This window comes from Oreochromis aureus, linkage group 12 (genome assembly GCF_013358895.1).
Source record: "Oreochromis aureus strain Israel breed Guangdong linkage group 12, ZZ_aureus, whole genome shotgun sequence".
In the NCBI taxonomy this organism is placed as follows: domain Eukaryota; kingdom Metazoa; phylum Chordata; class Actinopteri; order Cichliformes; family Cichlidae; genus Oreochromis; species Oreochromis aureus.
In genome coordinates this window covers 32,883,896-32,904,754 of record NC_052953.1, presented here as the reverse complement: position 1 = coordinate 32,904,754, position 20,859 = coordinate 32,883,896, and the positions used below count along the sequence as shown (strand labels likewise).

At 40.7% G+C, this 20,859-nt stretch overlaps 1 protein-coding gene across 1 annotated transcript; it reads right to left on the bottom strand.

Annotated features, from left to right (window-relative positions):
- Positions 1-129: 129 nt before the first annotated feature.
- vps37ba (VPS37B subunit of ESCRT-I a) lies at positions 130-19,627 on the bottom strand. The gene is made up of 4 exons (XM_031740856.2): positions 19,425-19,627; positions 12,501-12,672; positions 4,737-4,819; positions 130-2,591 (listed from the first exon to the last, which is right to left on the bottom strand). The coding sequence occupies exons 1-4, from the start codon at positions 19,527-19,529 to the stop codon at positions 2,103-2,105; spliced, it is 849 nt and encodes a 282-aa protein (XP_031596716.1). The 5' UTR covers positions 19,530-19,627; the 3' UTR covers positions 130-2,102.
- Positions 19,628-20,859: the final 1,232 nt, after the last annotated feature.

Sequence of the window (20,859 nt, the reverse complement as noted above, 5' to 3'; positions counted from 1 at the left end):
GAGGACATTTTCATTGCATAAAAACTATGGAACACTAGATGGCAGTCTTATTTCATTGTCAAAAAGCAACCGTTCTGTGAAACTCTGAGGAAACTGTGGATTACAGAAAAAGCCCTGCAGAAAAACAGATACAAAAAGAACAGATTTATTGAACTTGAAAATAGCAATAAATTCCACTTAAACATTCATTATAAGTAAATACCTACAACATTACACTGAAATTATCACCAATCACATATAAAACCATGGATGCAGAGGATCAGTTCGAACACAAAAAGCAGCTCAAGAGCTAAAAAAAGGAAGTAGTATTAAATAGGAATCCTCAAAATGAACACAGAACAAAGGCCATGCACGAAAGATTTATCAGTTGTTAGTCGTTAGAAATGCTGGTTCATAGAGACGTTGATGCTTTAGCTTCTGCTTTTTCCTGCTGACATTTGCTTGCATGTGAAGTTCAACCACATGAGACATGACACAAGTGATTGACGAGCCCTGTTATTTTACCAATTAAAGAGAAAGGGAAACACTAAATACAAAAACCAGTAAGATCCCTCCAGGAGTTGGAAGCAGAAATAAAAGCACCACTTGGCACAGAGCCTGGGGGAGTGTCCCGTCTCTCTGGCACATAAGTATGGGCTTTCTGCTACCGGTGAGAAAGCAAAAACAGTCAGGCTTTTTTTTTCTTTTTCTAAACTGTCTCGTGGAACAGAGAGTCAGCGAGAGAGGGAGGAGATAACGCTCAACCTGTTTTGTTTTCATTTTTCATGTTAATCTGAGGCCGGGGTGGGAGGTGGGGGTTCTCCATGTGAACATAAAGAAACTTGGAGTAGTCAGCAAGACGTCATCAACGTCACTTCAAGTGTAGGCACTCGTGGCTCTTCAACAGTGCACAGCGACCGCAGTCAGGAGGAGAGGGGAAAAAATGGATTTTTTTTCCAAAACAATTGCACCAGAATAATGTTTCTCCCACACCAGGTTGACCTCTGCCTCCCATCAGCACACCTGGCTTGCATGTACATAAGAAGAGTGTTTTAGCTCAATATCACAAACAGATACGTTAGGAACGATGGTACATAACCCTACTGTTTACATTAAAAAGAAAAAACTAACGCGGAATGATGTGGGAAGTCTTTGGTGCTCAGTGTGACAGAAAACTGATGAGATCCAAAGAACTGTTGGCATCACTTCCAACCCCAACTGAGGGTGTTAACGACATCATAAAAGAGGAGTGTAGCACAGGAACCCACAAACAAACAAACAAAACGAACAACAACACACATCTTGAGTGTACTGTATGGCTATACACGAATCCTTCATTATGCGAGGCCACACCGGCCTACTCGCTCTCTATTTCTTACAAGCTCAGCCTCCCATCGCCTTCCTCAACAACCCCTTTAAAAACTTGTGCCCTGAGATGGACCAGTCAGCCATTCTTTTACACGTGTCGATCAGTCTATCCTGGCTATTATTAACATAACTCAGTACTCTATTATAAGAAGATGCTGAAATTCAAAGATTTCTATGTACCTTATGAATGTTTCCTATTTAGAAAAAAAAGTCACAGCATAGATGCAGTTTTCGCCTGAATATTCTGGGAACTATTTTCATCTAAACTGCACAGTAATTAGGGTCTCTCCTTGCTTGCATTGAAGGTATCAGTAAATTAGTGCTCTGCAGATGGAAATGACTAATCGAACCCTTTTTTTTTTTTTTTTTTCGCAATAATCATAAAAAGTTGAGGAACATGTTTGAGGGAAGGTGAGAAGATGGCTGGGAGACAGAAAGTGCTGATAAATGAGGAGTCCCAGCTCAGCAGCCTGCAGACTCACGCTGTCACCACAGCCTGCTGCACTTCCTCTAAAGGTGCTCAGGCTGGACAAGAGTCGAAGACGAGCTCATCTTTTTGTTGTTGGAGGATTGTTGGTGAGAATGAGATGTGAGCAGGAATCCATAGAGGTTTATTGGAGATCTGCTTCGGCCGACCAGACCAGCCGGTGCAGGTCTGCTTTCTTGTGTTGTGTTTGGTCGTAATCCAAGAAGGCAGACAACACAGGAAATAAATTGTTCTCAGACGAGTTCCAGTAGTGACAACTTTTTTAAATTTACTGCATGATGAATCCAGGCTGTGGGGCCATCCGGGGTGGGGCCCTCTGAGGCAAAGCAGGGGGGTACTGAGAGAGGTAGCTGTTGGGGTAGCCAGAGGGGACGCTGGGGAAGGGTTGCCCTGTTCGGGGAGGAATGGGTGGGTATGGAGATGCTGGGTACGAGAAGGGAGGCTGTGGCTCAGCGGTTGGAGGTGGACTTAGAATTGGTGCTGGCTGGGATGGTGGTGGCGGTGGCTTCCTTCTGGGCTGAGCGAGGGGAGAAGAGGAGCTGCTGCCAGCCTCGCTGAGGAGAGAAGCAGCTCCGGAAATTTCCTGAGAGCGGGAGGGAGGGACTGACACCTGGGGCAGCCGCTGGCCCTTCATCACCATCTCCTGCAGCTTCTCGATTTTAACCCGTCTCAGGTGGGCCAGCTTCCTCTTGTTCTGGTAGGCATCGATAAACGAATCCAGAGTCATCTCCCCATCCAGTAAAGAATCAGCCATGTTCTGTGGACAGAAGGGATTTGGAGCAGAGTTAGAGAGAGAATAAACAAGATTAATCCAAAAAAATAAATAAATAAAAATGCTGCAAAAGATTCCACTGAAATTACGCTGTCAGTGTGAATGGCTGCAATAAGAAAAGGGGTCTGAAAAATATTTTTTAAACACACAAAATATTTGTACAAATTTTAGGGCTCTGGTGTGCAAAGGCCTTTACTGGTGTTTCGAAATTTCTAAAAGCAGAACGGGACTTCCTTCTTCCCGACTGTCACAAAGTGCATGCTGATAAGGGATCATGTGATCCTTAGAGTTCTGTTCCTGATACTGTGGGCTCTCTACCTGGCTACAAAAAGTGTCTTGAGATGATGTTTTTTTGTGAACTGCTGCTATATGACTAAAACTGAATTGATAAGACTGAGAGAGAGTCAACATGAGTCACACTGATAGGAATAGCATCGTGGGAGAATCACTCACTGTTGACGAATGTAACATTTAAAATGATTCATCTAATGGTGGGTTCTCTGTTCACTCACTTCCATTTAGTAAAATATCACAAAAAGTGACAATTTTCCCACATTAACATATCAAACTAATTCAAATATCACTTTAGCACTACACTACTAAACTATATTAACACTACTCATCAATGGCAGCAGCCTGCTCTCTATGTAGGTTAGAGACTGCAATGCACATATAAGAAGTCTGGTATTTATCAGACACGTACAGAAGCACGAGTCTCATCTTTTCCACATCCATCTACCACATTTACAGTATATATTTTATAATGACAACAGTCAGTGTACAGTTATTGACTGTAAGATCGAAGATTGAGATTAATCATCAATGAGTAGCTCTGCGTTTGATGCTTGAAGAAGCAAACTTTTTAGAAACACCAAGTAAAACATCTGTTACAATTAGAGTCACTGTACCTAAAAAGAATTAGAGTACTCCGTGTACACACTGGCAACCATACCAGTTTACAAGTAGCTTGTATTCTAATGTTTTTAACACACCAGAAAAAACAGCCGACGCACATCCTTGTTTCCAAATAAACTGGGACACTTTAAAAATGCTGTCAGGACCTGATGCCATACAGTGATATACTTGACTCTGTCAACATTTGTGAAATGTGATGCTGCCATCCAAGTATCAGTATTTTTAACAATACTTGCAACCAAAGAACTACATGCGTGTGCTCTTGGGAGCGTAAAGAGTAAAAGACTTGCACAGCAGCTGATTTTAAGCAGCCAATCAGTGCTGAGACTAGCAGAAGAAATGTCACATTCTAATATGATCTGTGCCCACACGCTCTTAAAAAAGTCAGAAGTTCAGCTGCACAAATCTGAGATTTAACCCCTGTGTAATTAGGCCATGACTGTTCATACCAAAAATCACTATCACAACCATGATGACCACAAATGTTTTTGTAGAGGAAACAGTTTTAGGCTGCCCTGATTTACAGTTATTCAAGCTGTAAAACCGATTGCATATCCCTGACAAATATATACTTAAGTAATCTGATTGATTTGCAGAATATGGCAAATGAATCCAGTGTGGGAAGTGCCTGGAATGTAGGAGGAAGTTTGTACTGACAAAGAATAGCTCAGAGTAGTTCATTAGAAACAGGCTCATGTTTGGGAACTTCACCACTGTTATTAAAATGTCAACTGAGAACAACTCGTAGCGAGCTACTGCAGAATGCGATTTACACCACACTGTATTGTTCCGTCTATATTTTATTGTTCCTTTGTGAGTTTAGATTGTAGCTGTAGCACTTGTGTTTTGTTTTGTATTTTTTTATTACATTTTAAGGCCTATTTAGGGTTGTGTGGTACTGGTTCATGCTAGGGGTTTCTGTACAGTTGAAAAATAAATGAGAAAAAAAAAGATGTTGGAATATTTTTAATGATAAGCACAGTTCTTACATGACTGTGTATAATCTGATGAAGAACAGCTTAAAACACTGATGGGACAGGTAGCTGTCACCTCTATGTCAGCTGTTTTGCTGCCCACATACTCTCCAACAGGGATCTTAGATATGAACAATGAAGCCTCTGTAGGACAACACACCAGCAACTAGAGCAGCAGGTATAAGAATTACTGACTGAGGATACCTGAAGTCATCCGTGGTGACAGCTGAAGAATGCTTACCTCTGTTTCCTCCTCTATTTTGGCTCCTTCTGCCTGAAGCAGGGCCAGCAGAATATCCAGGGAGGTGTTTCCGGACTTGTGGTCTGTTGAAGAGGAAGACAGAGGAACGACACAAAGATTACTGTGCTGGGCCTGAACTGGGAGGAGGCGTGGTCGCTGTTTGCAGCAGTCAGAGTTAACAGTGCTTGGTTGTATAACCGGAATCGTTTTCCACGATGTAACAAAGCAAATACAGGTAGCAAGTCAAACCCATAATTTCTTATCTCTTGTAAGCTCTCTGACGGAAGTGAAATAGTAGAGCTGTTCACAATTCTTCAGGCATTTGAGTGACGGGATGATTACGTAGTGTTTACACACTGCTCAAAGGAACACAGATGTATTCTCAAACCAAGGAGCTCATAAAAAGACATCGCTTTAAACACAAATGTTCTGGCATTAAAAGGTTTCAATGAGCCTGTTACACAAAGCTGAGGCGGGACGTGTGAATGCTGCCAGTCAGTGTCCTGGGACTGGCACTTCCAAACCGTCAGAGCACATCTGTTTGCCATGAACTTGCAAAGCTCAACTGAGTCAACTGAAACTGCCCTGGTGTCTCCAAGGAGGAGCACAGTTTTGTTTGTGTTTCTATGCAGGGATGAAAGTCTATACCAGTTGGAGCTGGGACAGCATCCTGGCAGTGAGACCAAGAACACCAAACTATTCTCCATCTACACACAGTCCAGTCTAACTTGATGAGCTCTTCTGGACTTTCTGGAAGAGGAGCAAATAAATCAAGATTTTGAGCTGACATAGAGCAACACTGGTATACATCCATGCTAGAAAGCTACCTGTAGCTCAAAAGTGCAAACATTAACATGCTACCCTATGACAGCTGGAACAGACCATCCACTGGTCTAAGGGAGCTTGATTTCAAGAGAAAAATACAGTACAGGTTGGCTCATTGGTGGTCTATACTGAACAGCAGGCGTTCTTTTTTGCAATTGGTTACATTGTGACTGTACAGCGTGGCCATCTAAGGCAGAGACAGACTAGCTGTAGAGCTTCAAAAATGCTGCCATCGCTTGAAAAGTCCAAGAAATTGTAAAGACAATCCGAGTGTCCCTTCATCAATATATTACATTACATATATTATCATCATTATTATTATTATTACTACTATCATTATTATTATTATTATAACAACAAGCTTAGGGTTCCCCAAAAGGAACTGCTAAAGCACCTAATCCTACCCCTCATCTCAGTCTGGTCCCACTTTCCCTGGCAGCACCACTCTAAGATTTCCCAGCTGTCTGAACATGTGCTTCCTCCCACATGAGACTAAGCACGCCAAGTTGTGTTCCAAGGCCACAGTCAAAGTCTCATGCAGCTTTTCTGGTGTATTAGTTCCGAATGTTGGTCTTTTATTAAGGGAAACAGAAAACCAGGGAAGTTAGTGGTAACCTTTTTAATCAGTATGGGTGAATGCTGGGATAAAGACGCTTCATTAAATGAATCCAAAGGTCGCGTGGAAAACATGACAGATAGTGAAGGCTTTTTCAGACACACCTTGTTAATAGTCTTGACAATTACACAGTGGGTAATTGTAGTTACCTGTCTAACCCTTTTAAACACCAACACTGAAATATACCAGCAAATGTTGTCCTTGTTGTGATCAGACCACATTTAACACACTAGCTGAGGACTTGAATACTAACACAATGAGAATTAGACTGACAGAGTCCATGAGAGCTCAAACACACAGAAGAGCAACATGACGGTTTTAGTTAATGATCAACTTCAGATAAAAGCTGCAGCTTGGCCGCTTGTCATCTCATCAAGAAATAACAACTTTAAACCCTTTTAACCCTTTCAGTACAAAAACAAAAACCATAAATAATGGACATTATTTGATGCTCTTCTTTGCCACACATGATGCTTAAGTGGGTCAAGGTCGTAAAACAGCAGCTTAAGTTTATTCTTTTAAGACTAAGACAAAAACATTCTTAGTGTATACATCTTGTTTCAGATATTTCTTTCCACTTATGTTCAACAATTACTATAAGTTAAATCACTTGTCGCTAAACAGGTCAAGGTTAACTGTTATAGCCTACATTGCTTTCTCTTTATGCAGGATGTGAGAAAGAAACTCTGAGCTCTCACCTTCTTTGCACTTTTTTATGATCATCATCTACATGATATGTGCCGAATGCTGGAGACGTTTGATTCCATCATTAAGTTGCTGATAGACTGATAGAAGAACACTTCTTATTCTTATACGGGCGACCGTGGCTCAGGGGGTTGGGAAGCGCACCTGTAACCGGAAGGTCGCACCTGTAACCGGAAGGTCGCACCTGTAACCGGAAGGTCGCACCTGTAACCGGAAGGTCGCACCTGTAACCGGAAGGTCGCACCTGTAACCGGAAGGTCGCCGGTTCGATCCCCGGCCTTTCTGTCCTGGTCGTTGTGTCCTTGGGCAAGACACTTTACCCTACCGCCTACTGGTGTTGGCCAGAGGGGCCGATGGCACGATATGGCAGCCTCGCCTCTGTCAGTCTGCCCCAGGGCAGCTGTGGCTACAACCGTAGCTTGCCTCCACCAGTGTATGAATGTGAGCGTGAATGAATTGTAAAGCGCTTTGGGTGCCTTGAAAAGCGCTATATAAATCCAATCCATTATTATTATTCTTTTAGGCCACGACAATGATAATGGACAATAGTAGAAACAGATTTACAAAATTCATCATTTCCACTGACTTTGTGAAGAACAGACCATCTCTACCTTTATTACCTAGGGCAAACTTTCAGGAAATACAAGACAACGTAAAACTTTATTTTTCTTGAATTGAATTTCAGCCTTTGGAAACTGTGTTAAGAGGTCAGATTTTCCTGGAAATCCAAAATGCTGCCATTAGATTTCAAAAAAAGAAAAAACTCCCTGGCCGGGGCTTCATGCTTGACACGAAGCCTTTTGCCGGGGTGAACTCCCATCTCTTATTGTTTCCACCTCGCTCCCATAACAAGGCAGATTCTCAGGCACATCAGCGGCACTCTTTCGCACAAAGCTCCAATTCTCTGGCTCAGTGGAGAATTGGGTGAACACAACACCAGTCTGGGCCTAGAGATCATGGGACGGCCATTTAGTAAATGAATCCACATCAACTTCTGCTGTGAATATGTGGAAAGGGGGAGTTGTTGGCCTGCCTGCCTCTCTCTCCCTCCCTCTTTCATCCTACTTCCACACTCCCTCCCACCCACTGTGGCTGTTTTATAGCAGCTTGCCTGGCAGCACAATGCTCCACTGAGGGCTGGCGTCCTCAAAGGCAGTGGATAGTGGTGGTAGAAAAGAGGGGGAGTGCCTACTGGACAGTAAAGGGTAAAGCAGAGGCCATATAATTTCTGGAGAAAAAGACAGGAAATGAGGGAGAGCTGGTGTTTGACAATATGCAAACGAGCGCACAACAAGCTACTGTACGTCTAATCTCCCATCTGGGTCAAATGACTGTGTTTCTCTCAGCTCTGAGCATCGCTGTCCCTCCCCAGCTACTCTCCAGCAAATCCACAACTAGGACAACTACTACATGGCAGGTGGGGGTGGGGGGCACTGGGTAACCTACATTTGACAAAAGCCACTTCATGCTGGCAACAAACAAAATCACAAGGTCACAAAAACACACTGGATTGGTATAACACCAGTCCAAGCACCAAGAAGAGAGCTTGAAATATTTGACACTGATAACACGGTAACAAGCGAAAAGATTCCTTGACAACTAAAACTTATTTAGCAGAACTTCATTTTCACAACATGCTGAGAAATCTCCCGTTGACCGTGACAACCTTTGAAAGCTGTGAGAGCCTGTCTTTCCAGCAGAGACGGAGCCAAAGTCAAACTTTTATCAGTGCACAAGAGGAATAAATGACTCGCATTCTATTCTGAGTGAGCTGCTTAGCAACCGTTGCGTCACCAAGGTCACAAACATCGTCACGCCGTCTTCTTCGCACACTGAAGTGCAGTGAAGGTGTGCCGGTGAGGGACGCTACAAGCCTGTAACGCTTTCAAGAGTTTCTCAACCTGAGGTGCAATTACATGTTGAACAGCACTTCTGGCAACAAGGCGGCTGAGGCCTGCTACAGTAAATGTGACGACTGGTCAAACAGGTCTCTCGAGTATGTGTTCATGTAGACAAACAGAAGAAACAATGAGGAACGAAGGCTATGTACCACATCACCTTCCTGGCAACAGGAAACTGCTATCACCTTTAGTTTCTTAGTGTTTCCTCACCAAATATGACCATAATGCACATTCTGCAGTACACCCATAATGACATGTTGATTACATCAAATATGTAGTGTAAAAACTGCTTTTGACTGGATCACATAGATTAGATAGATACAGGTCCTTCTCAAAAAATTAGCATATTGTGATAAAGTCCATTATTTTCCTGTAATGTACTGATAAACATTAGACTGTCATATATTTGAGATTCATTACACACAACTGAAGTAGTTCAAGCCCGTTATTGTTTTAATATTGATGATTTTGGCATACAGCACATGAAAACCCCAAATTCTTATCTCAAAAAATTAGCATATTTCATCCGACCAATAAAAGAAAAGTGTTTTTAATACAAAAAAAGTCAACCTTCAAATAATTATGTTCAGTTATGCACTCAATACTTGGTCGGGAATCCTTTTGCAGAAATGACTGCTTCAATGCGGCGTGGCATGGAGGCAATCAGCCTGTGGCACTGCTGAGGTGTTATGGAGGCCCAGGATGCTTCGATAGCGGCCTTAAGCTCATCCAGAGTGTTGGGTCTTGCGTCTCTCAACTTTCCTCTTCACAATATCCCACAGATTCTCTATGGGGTTCAGGTCAGGAGAGTTGGCAGGACAATTGAGCACAGTAATACCATGGTCAGTAAACCGTTTACCAGTGGTTTTGGCACTGTGAGCAGGTGCCAGGTCATGCTGAAAAATGAAATCTTCATCTCCGTAAAGCTTTTCAGCAGATGAAAGCATGAAGTGCTCCAAAATCTCCTGATAGCTAGCTGCATTGACCCTGCCCTTGATAAAACACAGTGGACCAACACCAGCAGCTGACATGGCACCCCAGACCATCACTGACTGTGGGTACTTGACACTGGACTTCAGGCATTTTGGCATTTCCCTCTCCCCAGTCTTCCTCCAGACTCTGGCACCTTGATTTCCGAATGACATGCAAAAGTTGCTTTCATCCGAAAAAAGTACTTTGGACCACTGAGCAACAGTCCAGTGCTGCTTCTCTGTAGCCCAGGTCAGGCGCTTCTGCCGCTGTTTCTGGTTCAAAAGTGGCTTGACCTGGGGAATGCGGCACCTGTAGCCCATTTCCTGCACACGCCTGTACACGGTGGCTCTGGATGTTTCTACTCCAGACTCAGTCCACTGCTTCCGCAGGTCCCCCAAGGTCTGGAATCGGTCCTTCTCCACAATCTTCCTCAGGGTCCGGTAACCTCTTCTCGTTGTGCAGTGTTTTCTGCCACACTTTTTCCTTCCCACAGACTCCCCACTGAGGTGCCTTGATACAGCACTCTGGGAACAGCCTATTCGTTCAGAAATTTCTTTCTGTGTCTTACCCTCTTGCTTGAGGGTATCAATGATGGCCTTCTGGACAGCAGTCAGGTCGGCAGTCTTACCCATGATTGCGGTTTTGAGTAATGAACCAGGCTGGGAGCTTCAGGAATCTTTTGCAGGTGTTTAGGCTACGTTCACACTGCAGGCGAAAGCGCATCAAATCCGATTTTTTCGCCCCTATGCGACCCGTATCCGATCTTGGTATGACAGTGTGAACGGCACAAATCCGATCTCGGTCACTTTCGTATGTGGTACTGAATCCGATACATATCCGATGTTTTAGAAAGCGACTGCTGTGTGAACGGTCAAATCGCATTAAATCCGTCTTTTACGTCACTGACACAAGACAGACGCCAATTATCAGCGCCGGAGAAGCGCCCGATAGGACATCGCGAACGATTTCCTACCATCCGGTGAAACTGTTGGGAAGACAACGTTGGAGAAATGTGAACATTTTATTTTTACTGTATTTTCTGCAGATTCTGACAGAAATCTGCAACTATCCTTTGAAGCACCGCTCCTCTAAAACAGCAAAAAGGATCATTATTAGGTTATTTGCATTATTATGTAAATAACAAAATAACTTAAAGCAAAAATCTGGAAACATAAAGTCCGAAGTCTTTATATTAAGGGCAATCAGTCAAACAATATTGTTTGCTCTGGGTCTAAACAGAGCGAGTTGTGTGTGATATCTTCTTTTGCGCATGCGGGCCGCTTTGAGCGTTCACACTGGAGAGCGTTTGATGTCGCATTTTATGTGTAGTGTGAACAAGCAGACAAAAAAAATCGGATTTGATCAAAAAATCGGAATTGAGCATTAAGACCTGCAGTGTGAACGTAGCCTTAGAGTTAATTCGTTGATTCAGATGGTTAGGTTAATAGCTCGTTTAGAGAACCTTTTCATGATATGCTAATTTTTTGAGATAGGAATTTTGGGTTTTCATGAGCTGTATGCCAAAATCATCAATATTAAAAACAATGAAAGGCTTGAACTACTTCAGTTGTGTGTAATGAATCTAAAATATATCAAAGTCTAATGTTTATCAGTACATTACAGGAAATAATGAACTTTATCACAATATGGTAATTTTTTAAGAAGGACCTGTAGATCTACACAGATAGAATCACGTCAGGACACCGCTTGACATATAAAGCTGTTCTTTCTCACGTGTAGCTCGCAGCAAAGAAAGGGTTCTCAAAGGTAAAAAAAAACAAAAAACAAAAAACCTAAAATAATCCTAAACAGATCTTAAAAGTACCCCAGACACTGTAGTGACTGTGAAATGACAGTTGTGTTGTAAATGGTTACCTTTAAGTGTCATGTAAACAGGAAGACTGATTAAAAAAAAGACAAAAAAAAAAAAATCCAAAACAAAACAGAAGCTTAGAGAGAACTTTGTTTTTACCCTTACAAGTGCCAAAGTAAGATTAACTGAGCATTTCCACCACTAGATCAATAAGTAACCAAACCCATCTACTCATTAGCCATTTAGGGTTTTAAAAATGAAAAGCGATCCATTCCTTGGCTCCGTCATCAAAACTTAGAGAAGGGTGATGGGGACGTTGATTACTGGCACTATGAAAACTTCATTTTTTTCTACTCAGTCACATGTTAAAAAATGTAAAGGATAGAAATGTCTCAAAATTGAATACAATAACTGATTCCACTACTAATCAATGAATAGAACAAAAGATATTAAAAAGATTTAATACAGTCCTCTGTTTAACAAACTATTAGCTAACTAGGTCATTGGTTAAGATGTTTATCATTTGCAGTCTGAAACAGAGTAGCTCAGGCATGACTTGCTTCTGTTTCTGATCACAAACAGAAATGTTAACTCTGTTCAGAAATGATGTGAAGGGCGTGTACGCAGATATTTACATGTACTTACTGTTAGGATGTTAACATGTGAGCGTAAACTTGTTTTCTCCACAGTGTATTATATTATTTAAACAAGGAGTTTAAAAAGCACAGCTGCGATAAGCAAAACACCCCGTGTGTGTGCCTTTTCCGTTTCAGGCTGTTCCCTCGAGCATTTCTGCAAGTATCACTTCTCAGTGACTTCACGGATAACCGTGTTCAAATTTCCTTTGGACGTTAAAAATTCAAGACAAACCGATCAATAAAAAATGTCTCTAAAACTATCTTGTTATAGTAGCCACACTGCTACTGCCGTACCTAAGGTGGACTTGCGGAGTTGATAGGATTCAAAGCTCTCCTGCAGACAGCTGTAGCGCTTGATGAGCTGCTCTTTCTTGTGCTCCAGTCTGGGCTGCAGGGCGAGGTTTTGCTCTGCCAGGGTTCGGTTGTTGCCCAGTGTCCTTTCCTTGTTCTGCTGGACTTCTTGGATCTACAAAACAAGAAATAAGTGTTATTAATATCTGTCTTGAGAAAGTGTCTTTTTTCAACACTGAACACTAATATAATCATCAATAATTAAGATGTTTGGTTAGAGGAATCTTCTACAAACATCTGCACATATTTAGAAAGACAAATTCTGACCACAAAACCCCAAACTTTCATCTGCCTTGATCGACATCAAATATTCAGTATTTTTAAACAGCTTTAACCATGCATGAAAAAAAATCTATATAAACAAAAAAGAAAGTCCTGAACAGCCTTGCTCAAGGCTATAGTTTGTCATTTTGGATATTTTCCATCTAAAAAGAAAAATATCATCATTGGTCAAATTTAAACTCTTTAAAAGTTTCGAGTAGAGCAGCAGACAACAAAAAGAATATAAAGAGAGGAAACATGAACCTTCCTAACCAGTACACTTTATTAGCAAACAATGAGCCTGACGTGAGGACACGTTTTTGATTTGTCATGGCAGGAAACCTGCAGGTCAAATCATGTTCTGGGCTCCATTCCATTCAGGTGTGTAAACACCTGTTTCCTGATGACTCACTTGTTGTGTGCCTCTACATTAAGCAGGCACACTTAATGTAGAGGCACAGAGGCAGCCTCATTTCTTTAAATATTGCTTGGAAAATGGGGAACGGGTGCAGCGATTTATTGAAACGTGCCAGCTTGCATGGAAATACACTATGTAGGACAGAAACAGAGTTTGTACAATTCCAGTAGAATAGAAATTCTTCTCATTTCTATTCTTCCGAAATGATTCTCTGGGCTCCTTGTGGATATTCCAAAGCCATTACTTGAACGTTGGCTGGCTTTTTTGGTATGTGTTTTTATGACAGGCTGCTTGTAATAAAGTGCATGAAGATCAAATTTAAAATGTGTTCTTTGCCAAGTTATCTGTTGTGTGCAGACGAGTTCAAATGTTTTGGTGAGTGATAAGTAGCTCAACAAAACATTTTTCTGAAAATGCTCAAGGACTGGACTGAAAATGAGTGCAAAAGCAGTCCAAAGAAAAATACCCTGAAAACAAAACAAAGAAACAAGAGGTGGCTCAGACCTTTGCACAGTCCTGTACACCTACAATCAAACCAACTGTTTTTTTAATAACAGCGCAAAATTTTACAAAATGACAAGAAGATAATTTAGATAGGAAAGAAACGGTCACATTTGTAATTCTAAATCCAAGATATGAAGGATTTCTTTATTTTCCACATAAATGTTAGTGCACACACTGACAATTTCATCAGAATATACTGTCATATCAATGCTAATAGAAAAAATAATACAACTAACAACAGCTTTGTTTTCAAATATCATGCCAAAAATGTTTGAGTCTTTAAATTTTCAGTCTATGAAATCAAAAAAATAGCAGAAAAAAAAAAACCCACCTGTAACAAATGTGAAGAATCTAAAGTGACATCTTCAAACAACTGTTTGGCTGCAAGACCAAAGGCTTTCTCTTCTATACAAATGTAACAAAGAACAGCTAGGACTTTTATATGAGCAGCAATTTGCAAAAGTTTTGCTTTAAAAGTATCTTAGATAAATGTTCCCACACATATGTGCACATTTTGACATTTTGGGGGGTTTTTTTACATTGTTGCTCAACACATCGTCGTAGTTCTGAAAACACTTGATACAAGAATTCTTAAAGAAATTATTAACTCATCAACTGTTACAAACAGTCGACAAAAGAGACAAAAATCAGACTTGTAAATGACTGAAAGTGTAACAGTGGTGCCAACAACCCTAGAATAACATACAAGTAAGTCAAAATGTGTTTTTGCTCTCTATTCTACTCAGTGTGGGAAAGTAGAACAGAATAATTGAAAATTATACTGCAGAATATATTTATTACCCACTTAACCACTTGTTAACCTCAACACACACAGTGGGCAGGAAGCAATGACTATAAGCTTCTTTACCTGGAAGACGCAGTGAATGAGCTCATATGACTGTTGGTAAAACTCAAAAAAAACATCTACTACTTGTGCAGTTTTAGCTAGAGGACCAAAACAAAGACGTGAGAGAAAAATGCTGGGGGCACAGTAGCAATTTGAACCGTGCTGATGTTTGTAGCAACTTACGATTCAATGTTAAAATCATGAATAATAAAAGGAACATTCAGAGATTTAAAAATATATATATGAATCATGAGCCATAAGCAATAGAAACAAGTCTGACAAACATCTTGATGTCATCATTTTTTTTTTCACTGTGGAAAACTCCATCCACGCCTGTTTTTAAATGACGAGCTCTTGAATAACCGGTGCAGTATTACGTCAACACAAATATGAACTGAAACAATGGAGACAAATGGGATAAATAACATGTTACAGTTGGAACAGCAGGGGATTAAAGAAGAAGAAGAAAAAAATCTCTTGTTCCTTCTCTGATGACTCATTTCACACATCCAACATGTTCTATGTGCAAACTCAACTATGGCTGGGCGAGAACACAGGAAGACTCTAAAAATACTCCACAGCGTAGGCCAGGCTTATGGAATAGTTTCTAAAAGTAGTCAGTGGTTGGACTGAATGAGGGGAGGAAACATTTTATGCAGTAAAAGCAGCTAAACAAGTCTACTATAACTATACTTTGCACTGTCACATCTTCAGGTGACTGGTCTTCCTACTGGAAGATCTGATTTGCTCATTCATTATGGCCCCACTAAGGACACAGAGCTTTAAATAGCATCTATAACTGCAGGCTTGTTCTGTCAGAGCAAAACCATGTTATTGTTTACTTGCGGAAATGCTCTACATCGCTGCCCTCCCTCCTGAAATAATGACAACAAATGTAGGTTGAGCGCTTGCCTGGATGGACCACAGACCTGAACTTTGGAGAGATGCTGAAACAACCACAACTGAATTCAGGTCACTGTAACGCAGCACTCACAGAAACATGAAAAAACTAGAATCACATCTTGCATCGGTTATGGAAGTGAGAAATACAATGATGAAGTCTGAAACTGCAGACTGGCTGCAGAGTTCTTAAGTGGAAAGGTGAAAAGTTCAGGCTCTTTCGAATCTACAGCATGGGTCAGAAGAATTCCACTCAGAGAAGAGGAACAATTGTGGCAAATCAGTTTTGCTGTGTCTAAACGTTCAGACAGTGTGATGTAATGTCAAAAGACTCAACTGTTCAGTTATTTCTAGTAATCAGGATTCTTAGGTTGCTGGCACAAAAAGGGGAATTGTATGCTCGACAACAAGTACTGTAGATCCAAACACCAGTGTGGAAGTTTCCATTCCTGCATCTAAGACGCTATTCCAACGCCTTATTCCTTTTTGTTGTTTTGAGATAAAGTGAAATGTTTTACTGATGGAGATTCTCATCAAAGATAGCTAGCAAATTAGCAAATCTAGTGTTGGAAGACCTGGTATTGCATGGTCAATACCAGGTACTACAGGTCAAAGCACCAGTATCAAAGTCTCAATTCTCTCGTTACTGTTACTGAGCTAACAAGCTATCCCAAAGCTAGGCCCAAAGCTAGCTAACCTAGCGCTGTTTTCCTAGCTCTTCAACAACATGATCAAAAGGATGAACCCCGGGTTTCCTTTGTCATCATTACAAAAGAATAAGAATGATTATGTACACTCCCCAACTAAACAAACCTTGAGCAAGACACTTTCCCCTTTACAAAATAATAAAAGCCATCTTTATCTTAACTGGCTTCAAAATGGACAGTAAAATAAGCATTAAAAAAAAAAGAAATGTTGTATAGAAGTGCTTAAGAAGTGCTTCCTTAGATACAGTTTGGGTTAAATTTGACCACATATGGTGCACAACAGGAGAAGTAGAGGTCAGACAGAGGGTCAGGGGGAACCTTGACACATAGGCACAGTCCACCTGCAATGTAACCAAATAATCTCAAAATAAACAAATTAGAATCCTTTTACTGTGAACTAACAGAGTAAAGGCGGGGTTGGGAGGAACATAAGGTTATACAAGCACCTGAGCTGCCATTTTAGTGAGCGTGGGAAAACTGTGCACGTCCCACACACGCGAGGTTTCCTGCCACTGCATTGGAATGCAAAGACTAGTTTATAATAAGCTGTGTTCTAATTGTTGAATAATATTAGTAAACACAGATGGCATGTATTTGTCATGTTTAGGTAAAACAGCACATGATATAGTGTCAGATGTTTTTCTCCAAAAATGAACATAGTAAAACCTTAAAAAATTTCTGTGTCTGCTCTCTGAAAACATTAATTAAGGGGTAATTGTCCATTTATTACTGTCAGATGGGATTTTTATACATTCTTAATAGAGCTTTGGCTCTTTGGTCAGCATTTTAAAAAAATGTGGCTGTAAATAAAATGCCTCAACTTGTAATGGAGAGAATGCCTTGCATTGTATGGATAATTACTTTAGAATAGCCTTGTGTCCCACAAATTTCTGATATTCCAGATTTTACGGACGCTCGTGCTACTTAAGTTAGCTGCTAGGTCTTCATTGACACCATGACATGTTACTGGCATCATTAGTAAAACTTGAAAATAACATTCTACAACCTTGACCAACACAATTCCTGGATTAGTGAAGGTCTTAAAAGATAAGCCACATTAATCTTAATTCAAAACGGACAGCATAATGGAAAGCTGGCTCTTCACCAACACCATCAACAGGATTGGTATGGGTATAATTTGTGTCATTAAGAAAGCAAGTCAATGTCTGATTGCACCCACAACCACATAGACTTTAAAGTGATACTTCCTGATTTACACAATGGACAGCATAAAAGGAAGCCTAAATAAGATGAAACATCACACAGAATTAACAAAAAAAAACTGGGTAATCAACATCTTAGCAGCCTGATGGAGCGTACCAGCAATTGTTAGTCATTCAAAAACAGGACGCACTGAATCTAAACAAATTCACAACACGGCTATTTGCATTATTCAAATGCCAACACAGCCAGTGTGTTTTTTACAGAACAAGAAGATTGTTGCTTACAGAAAAGCGTACTTCCATTCAGGATACTACAACTGGATACTCAGTGCCTCTCAGCACTCTCATGTTTCACTCAGTGCCTTATGACACCTACTGCCTTTGTTCTTATCCACTGTACTGTAAGCAGAAAATTTCCCAGACAGTTTCAAGTGTGGTTCAGGCATGTTTTCAACTGTCCCATTCTTCTGACTATCTCCTGTAATCTTATGACTAACGCAAGTCAACAGCTGCAGTGTCATTCCTGTTCCTCCCTCTCTGTAACCTATGGGACTTGGGAAAACGAAACCATAGAGACAATCAGACAGGGTGTGGATGAAAAACAGGAGCGACAACACAAAAGGCCAACTCACAGCTCAGCATTCATCCAAGTGGCTAAGGCCTGTAGTCTTGCTTTTACAAGCTGAAACTGAGCTTATGTTGATATACAGAAGCTTGTGCTCAAGTTTCTCGGCTCTGTGAATAGAGGCTTTTCATCACCTCTCAGGCAGCGAGTCACTATTGCGCAAAAAATAAGCTAAAATTAGACAACACCTCAGCGTCATGACAACAGACAAGAAATTCCCATGTCCTGACAATGTGCATTTAATGTTTGTGATAAACAATCGGGTCCAAGCTGTTGGGTGAAAAGCGGAGGTGTGAAGAGTTTCCTCTGGATTTAGCACTTGGTAGGGAAAAAGTTCCAGCAGCACGTCTCTGGTGGGCAGGGGTACAGTTAATCTACTTATATAATACGCTGTATTGGCTACTCAGGAGTATTCGACTGAGTACAATTAAAATCACATTCAGTGCCAATATTAAACTCATATACACAATAATTAAATAGTTATGATCTTGTAATAAATATATATTAATAAGAAGGGTGACCAATTTGACTTTAACTATTTTAAGTATATTTAATGCTAATTTTGTTTGCATTACTTAAGTAGGACTGTGGCTTTTACGCAAGTATCCGTAAATAATGTTACCTGGACTTGCTTTCTACGCTTTTTAAAATTTTAATCTGATTATCTATCCTTCCTGGAGAGAGAGTGGTGGTGGGGGAGTCTTGTTTTGGGGCATTTTTTTTCCAATGCTCCCCTATTGAAATATCCTGGAAACGCCCCTGGTGGCGGGGCTGATTCAGCAGGAGAACATAAGGGAAGATTAAAACCCTCAGTGGAAGAGACGGTTTTAAGAGGAGCAGCCGCAAGGGAAATAATCAGAAGGGCAAATCCTGTATAAAATGCTAATCTTTTAGCCTTTCGTCTTGATATGCCAAATATCTGTCTGCGCTTTAACCATTCTGGGCAGCATGGCTGTAATCGTTGTGCATATGGGGGGGAAAGTGGGCTTATCAGAAAGACAGACTTATGACACCGTGAAAAGAAACTGCTGAGTCCTTGTGCTGCTGGAGCAGAGCCAGACAGTCAATATATGAGCCAAAATGTAACTATTAAGTCGTACTCTTGTATGTGATTACTACAAAAGACTGACAGGCTTTTGTTATCTGGGAAACGAAAGGTTTGTGAAGAAGCTATGTCGAAACCTTGGAACTCCGGAGCGTTAAAACTTAAGACAATGCTCCGGCCCGTGGTTAACCCTGTTTTGGGCTACGAGACGTTTAAGTTCGCTTGACAACACACGTTCAACATTAAATCCTCACCGCGACCAGAAACAGCCATTTCCAGTAACTGAACCAAGCGAGTGTTGGGAAAGCACAACAAAGGCTTGAGAGGGAAAAAACACACACAGTGACCGAGAAAGGAGAGTCAGTAGCTAACACTGGACTACAAAAGATTTACATACCTCGTCCATCTCCTGTACCATTTTTGTGAGCTTCTCGTCGTTCTCAAGAATTTCGTTGAGCTGAACCATCGTGTACCCGCTCAACTTGTTGGAAAAACTAGACATTTTAGCTGCTGTTGTGTGTTTCTCCTCCGCTGTGGTCCCTCTCTTCTCGCCTCAAATTGTGACAGCTGACTGAGCTTCCCTTACAGGAAGTAGAGAGAATACAGGCCTAGTGCCGCCTTCAGGTGCTGTCAGAAATATTGCTTTCGATGGGAAAATGAACCAATAGTGTGCAACCCGACGAGGCAGGAGTGTCAAACTCATTCCGAGTTCATGGGCCACAAACCAAAATTACATTTCTTTATGATTTTAGCAACATACAGAGGTTATAGACTGGACGTAAAAGATGGTAATAGTTTAGACTTGATTTGTGTGGCCTGAATGGCCTGAATGTAAGGTATTAAGCAATCCTCCTTATAAAAAATGTACCCGAAAACTGCATGGTGCAATGCAGACAGACATCTATCAGTTAAAGCTAAGACTGATAAATTAATAGAATTTCATTGACTTTTAGAGACAACCCTCATATGGCCATTACAGGAACTGCACTTGTTGGTAAAGCCACTAATATCATTATCACTATCACCACCATTACCATCATTACTATATTAAAAAAATCTATATTAATTGTTAATAATATTATGTCAAAATACTGTATGTTATTAGTGTAAATGTGATTCACACTGTTTCCACATGTTCACTCTCTTTAACCAAGGCCTTTAAACACAGCTACATGTGAACTATTATGCTTGAGAATAGGTTTATAAATCACAGTCGCTTCACAAACAGCAGGTGGGCAGGACTTATAAGCTCACAACCAGAGCTGTATGCCTGTGATGACCATATTGGGGATATCCATTCTCAGTGACAACGTACAGAGCTAGAGCAAAGAATCTGTCTGACGTATCGGAAGCCATCTTTGACCCACAGGGATTACTTACACATACAGTGACTTCATTATTTGAAACTTTGTTCATGTTCAATAAGAAGTTTTATTTTTTTAAGTACAAAAATAACATATGAAATGTTGAAAATGACAAAAAAACAAAACGTAAAATAAACGCATTTAGATTACAGTATATATGGTGCAACCAAAAATGGTACAGGAGATGGACAAGGTATGTAAATCTTTACACTCTATATATTGCAATCTATATATAGTGTATATAGTTGAATAGCAAGATTTTTTTTTTTTTAATGTGAGAACAGGAGCATGCTTCCCATATGTGGCATCATGGTTTGCTTTTAACAGCACTCTACAAGCTTTTGGGAACTGAGAAGATCAATTGCTGTAGTTTGAAAAATTGATATTAGATTTCAGCTGAATGCTGATGCGTCAATGCTTTGTCAGGTAACAGTAGGCCAAATATTTCCAGTGGGTGACAGTTCTGGA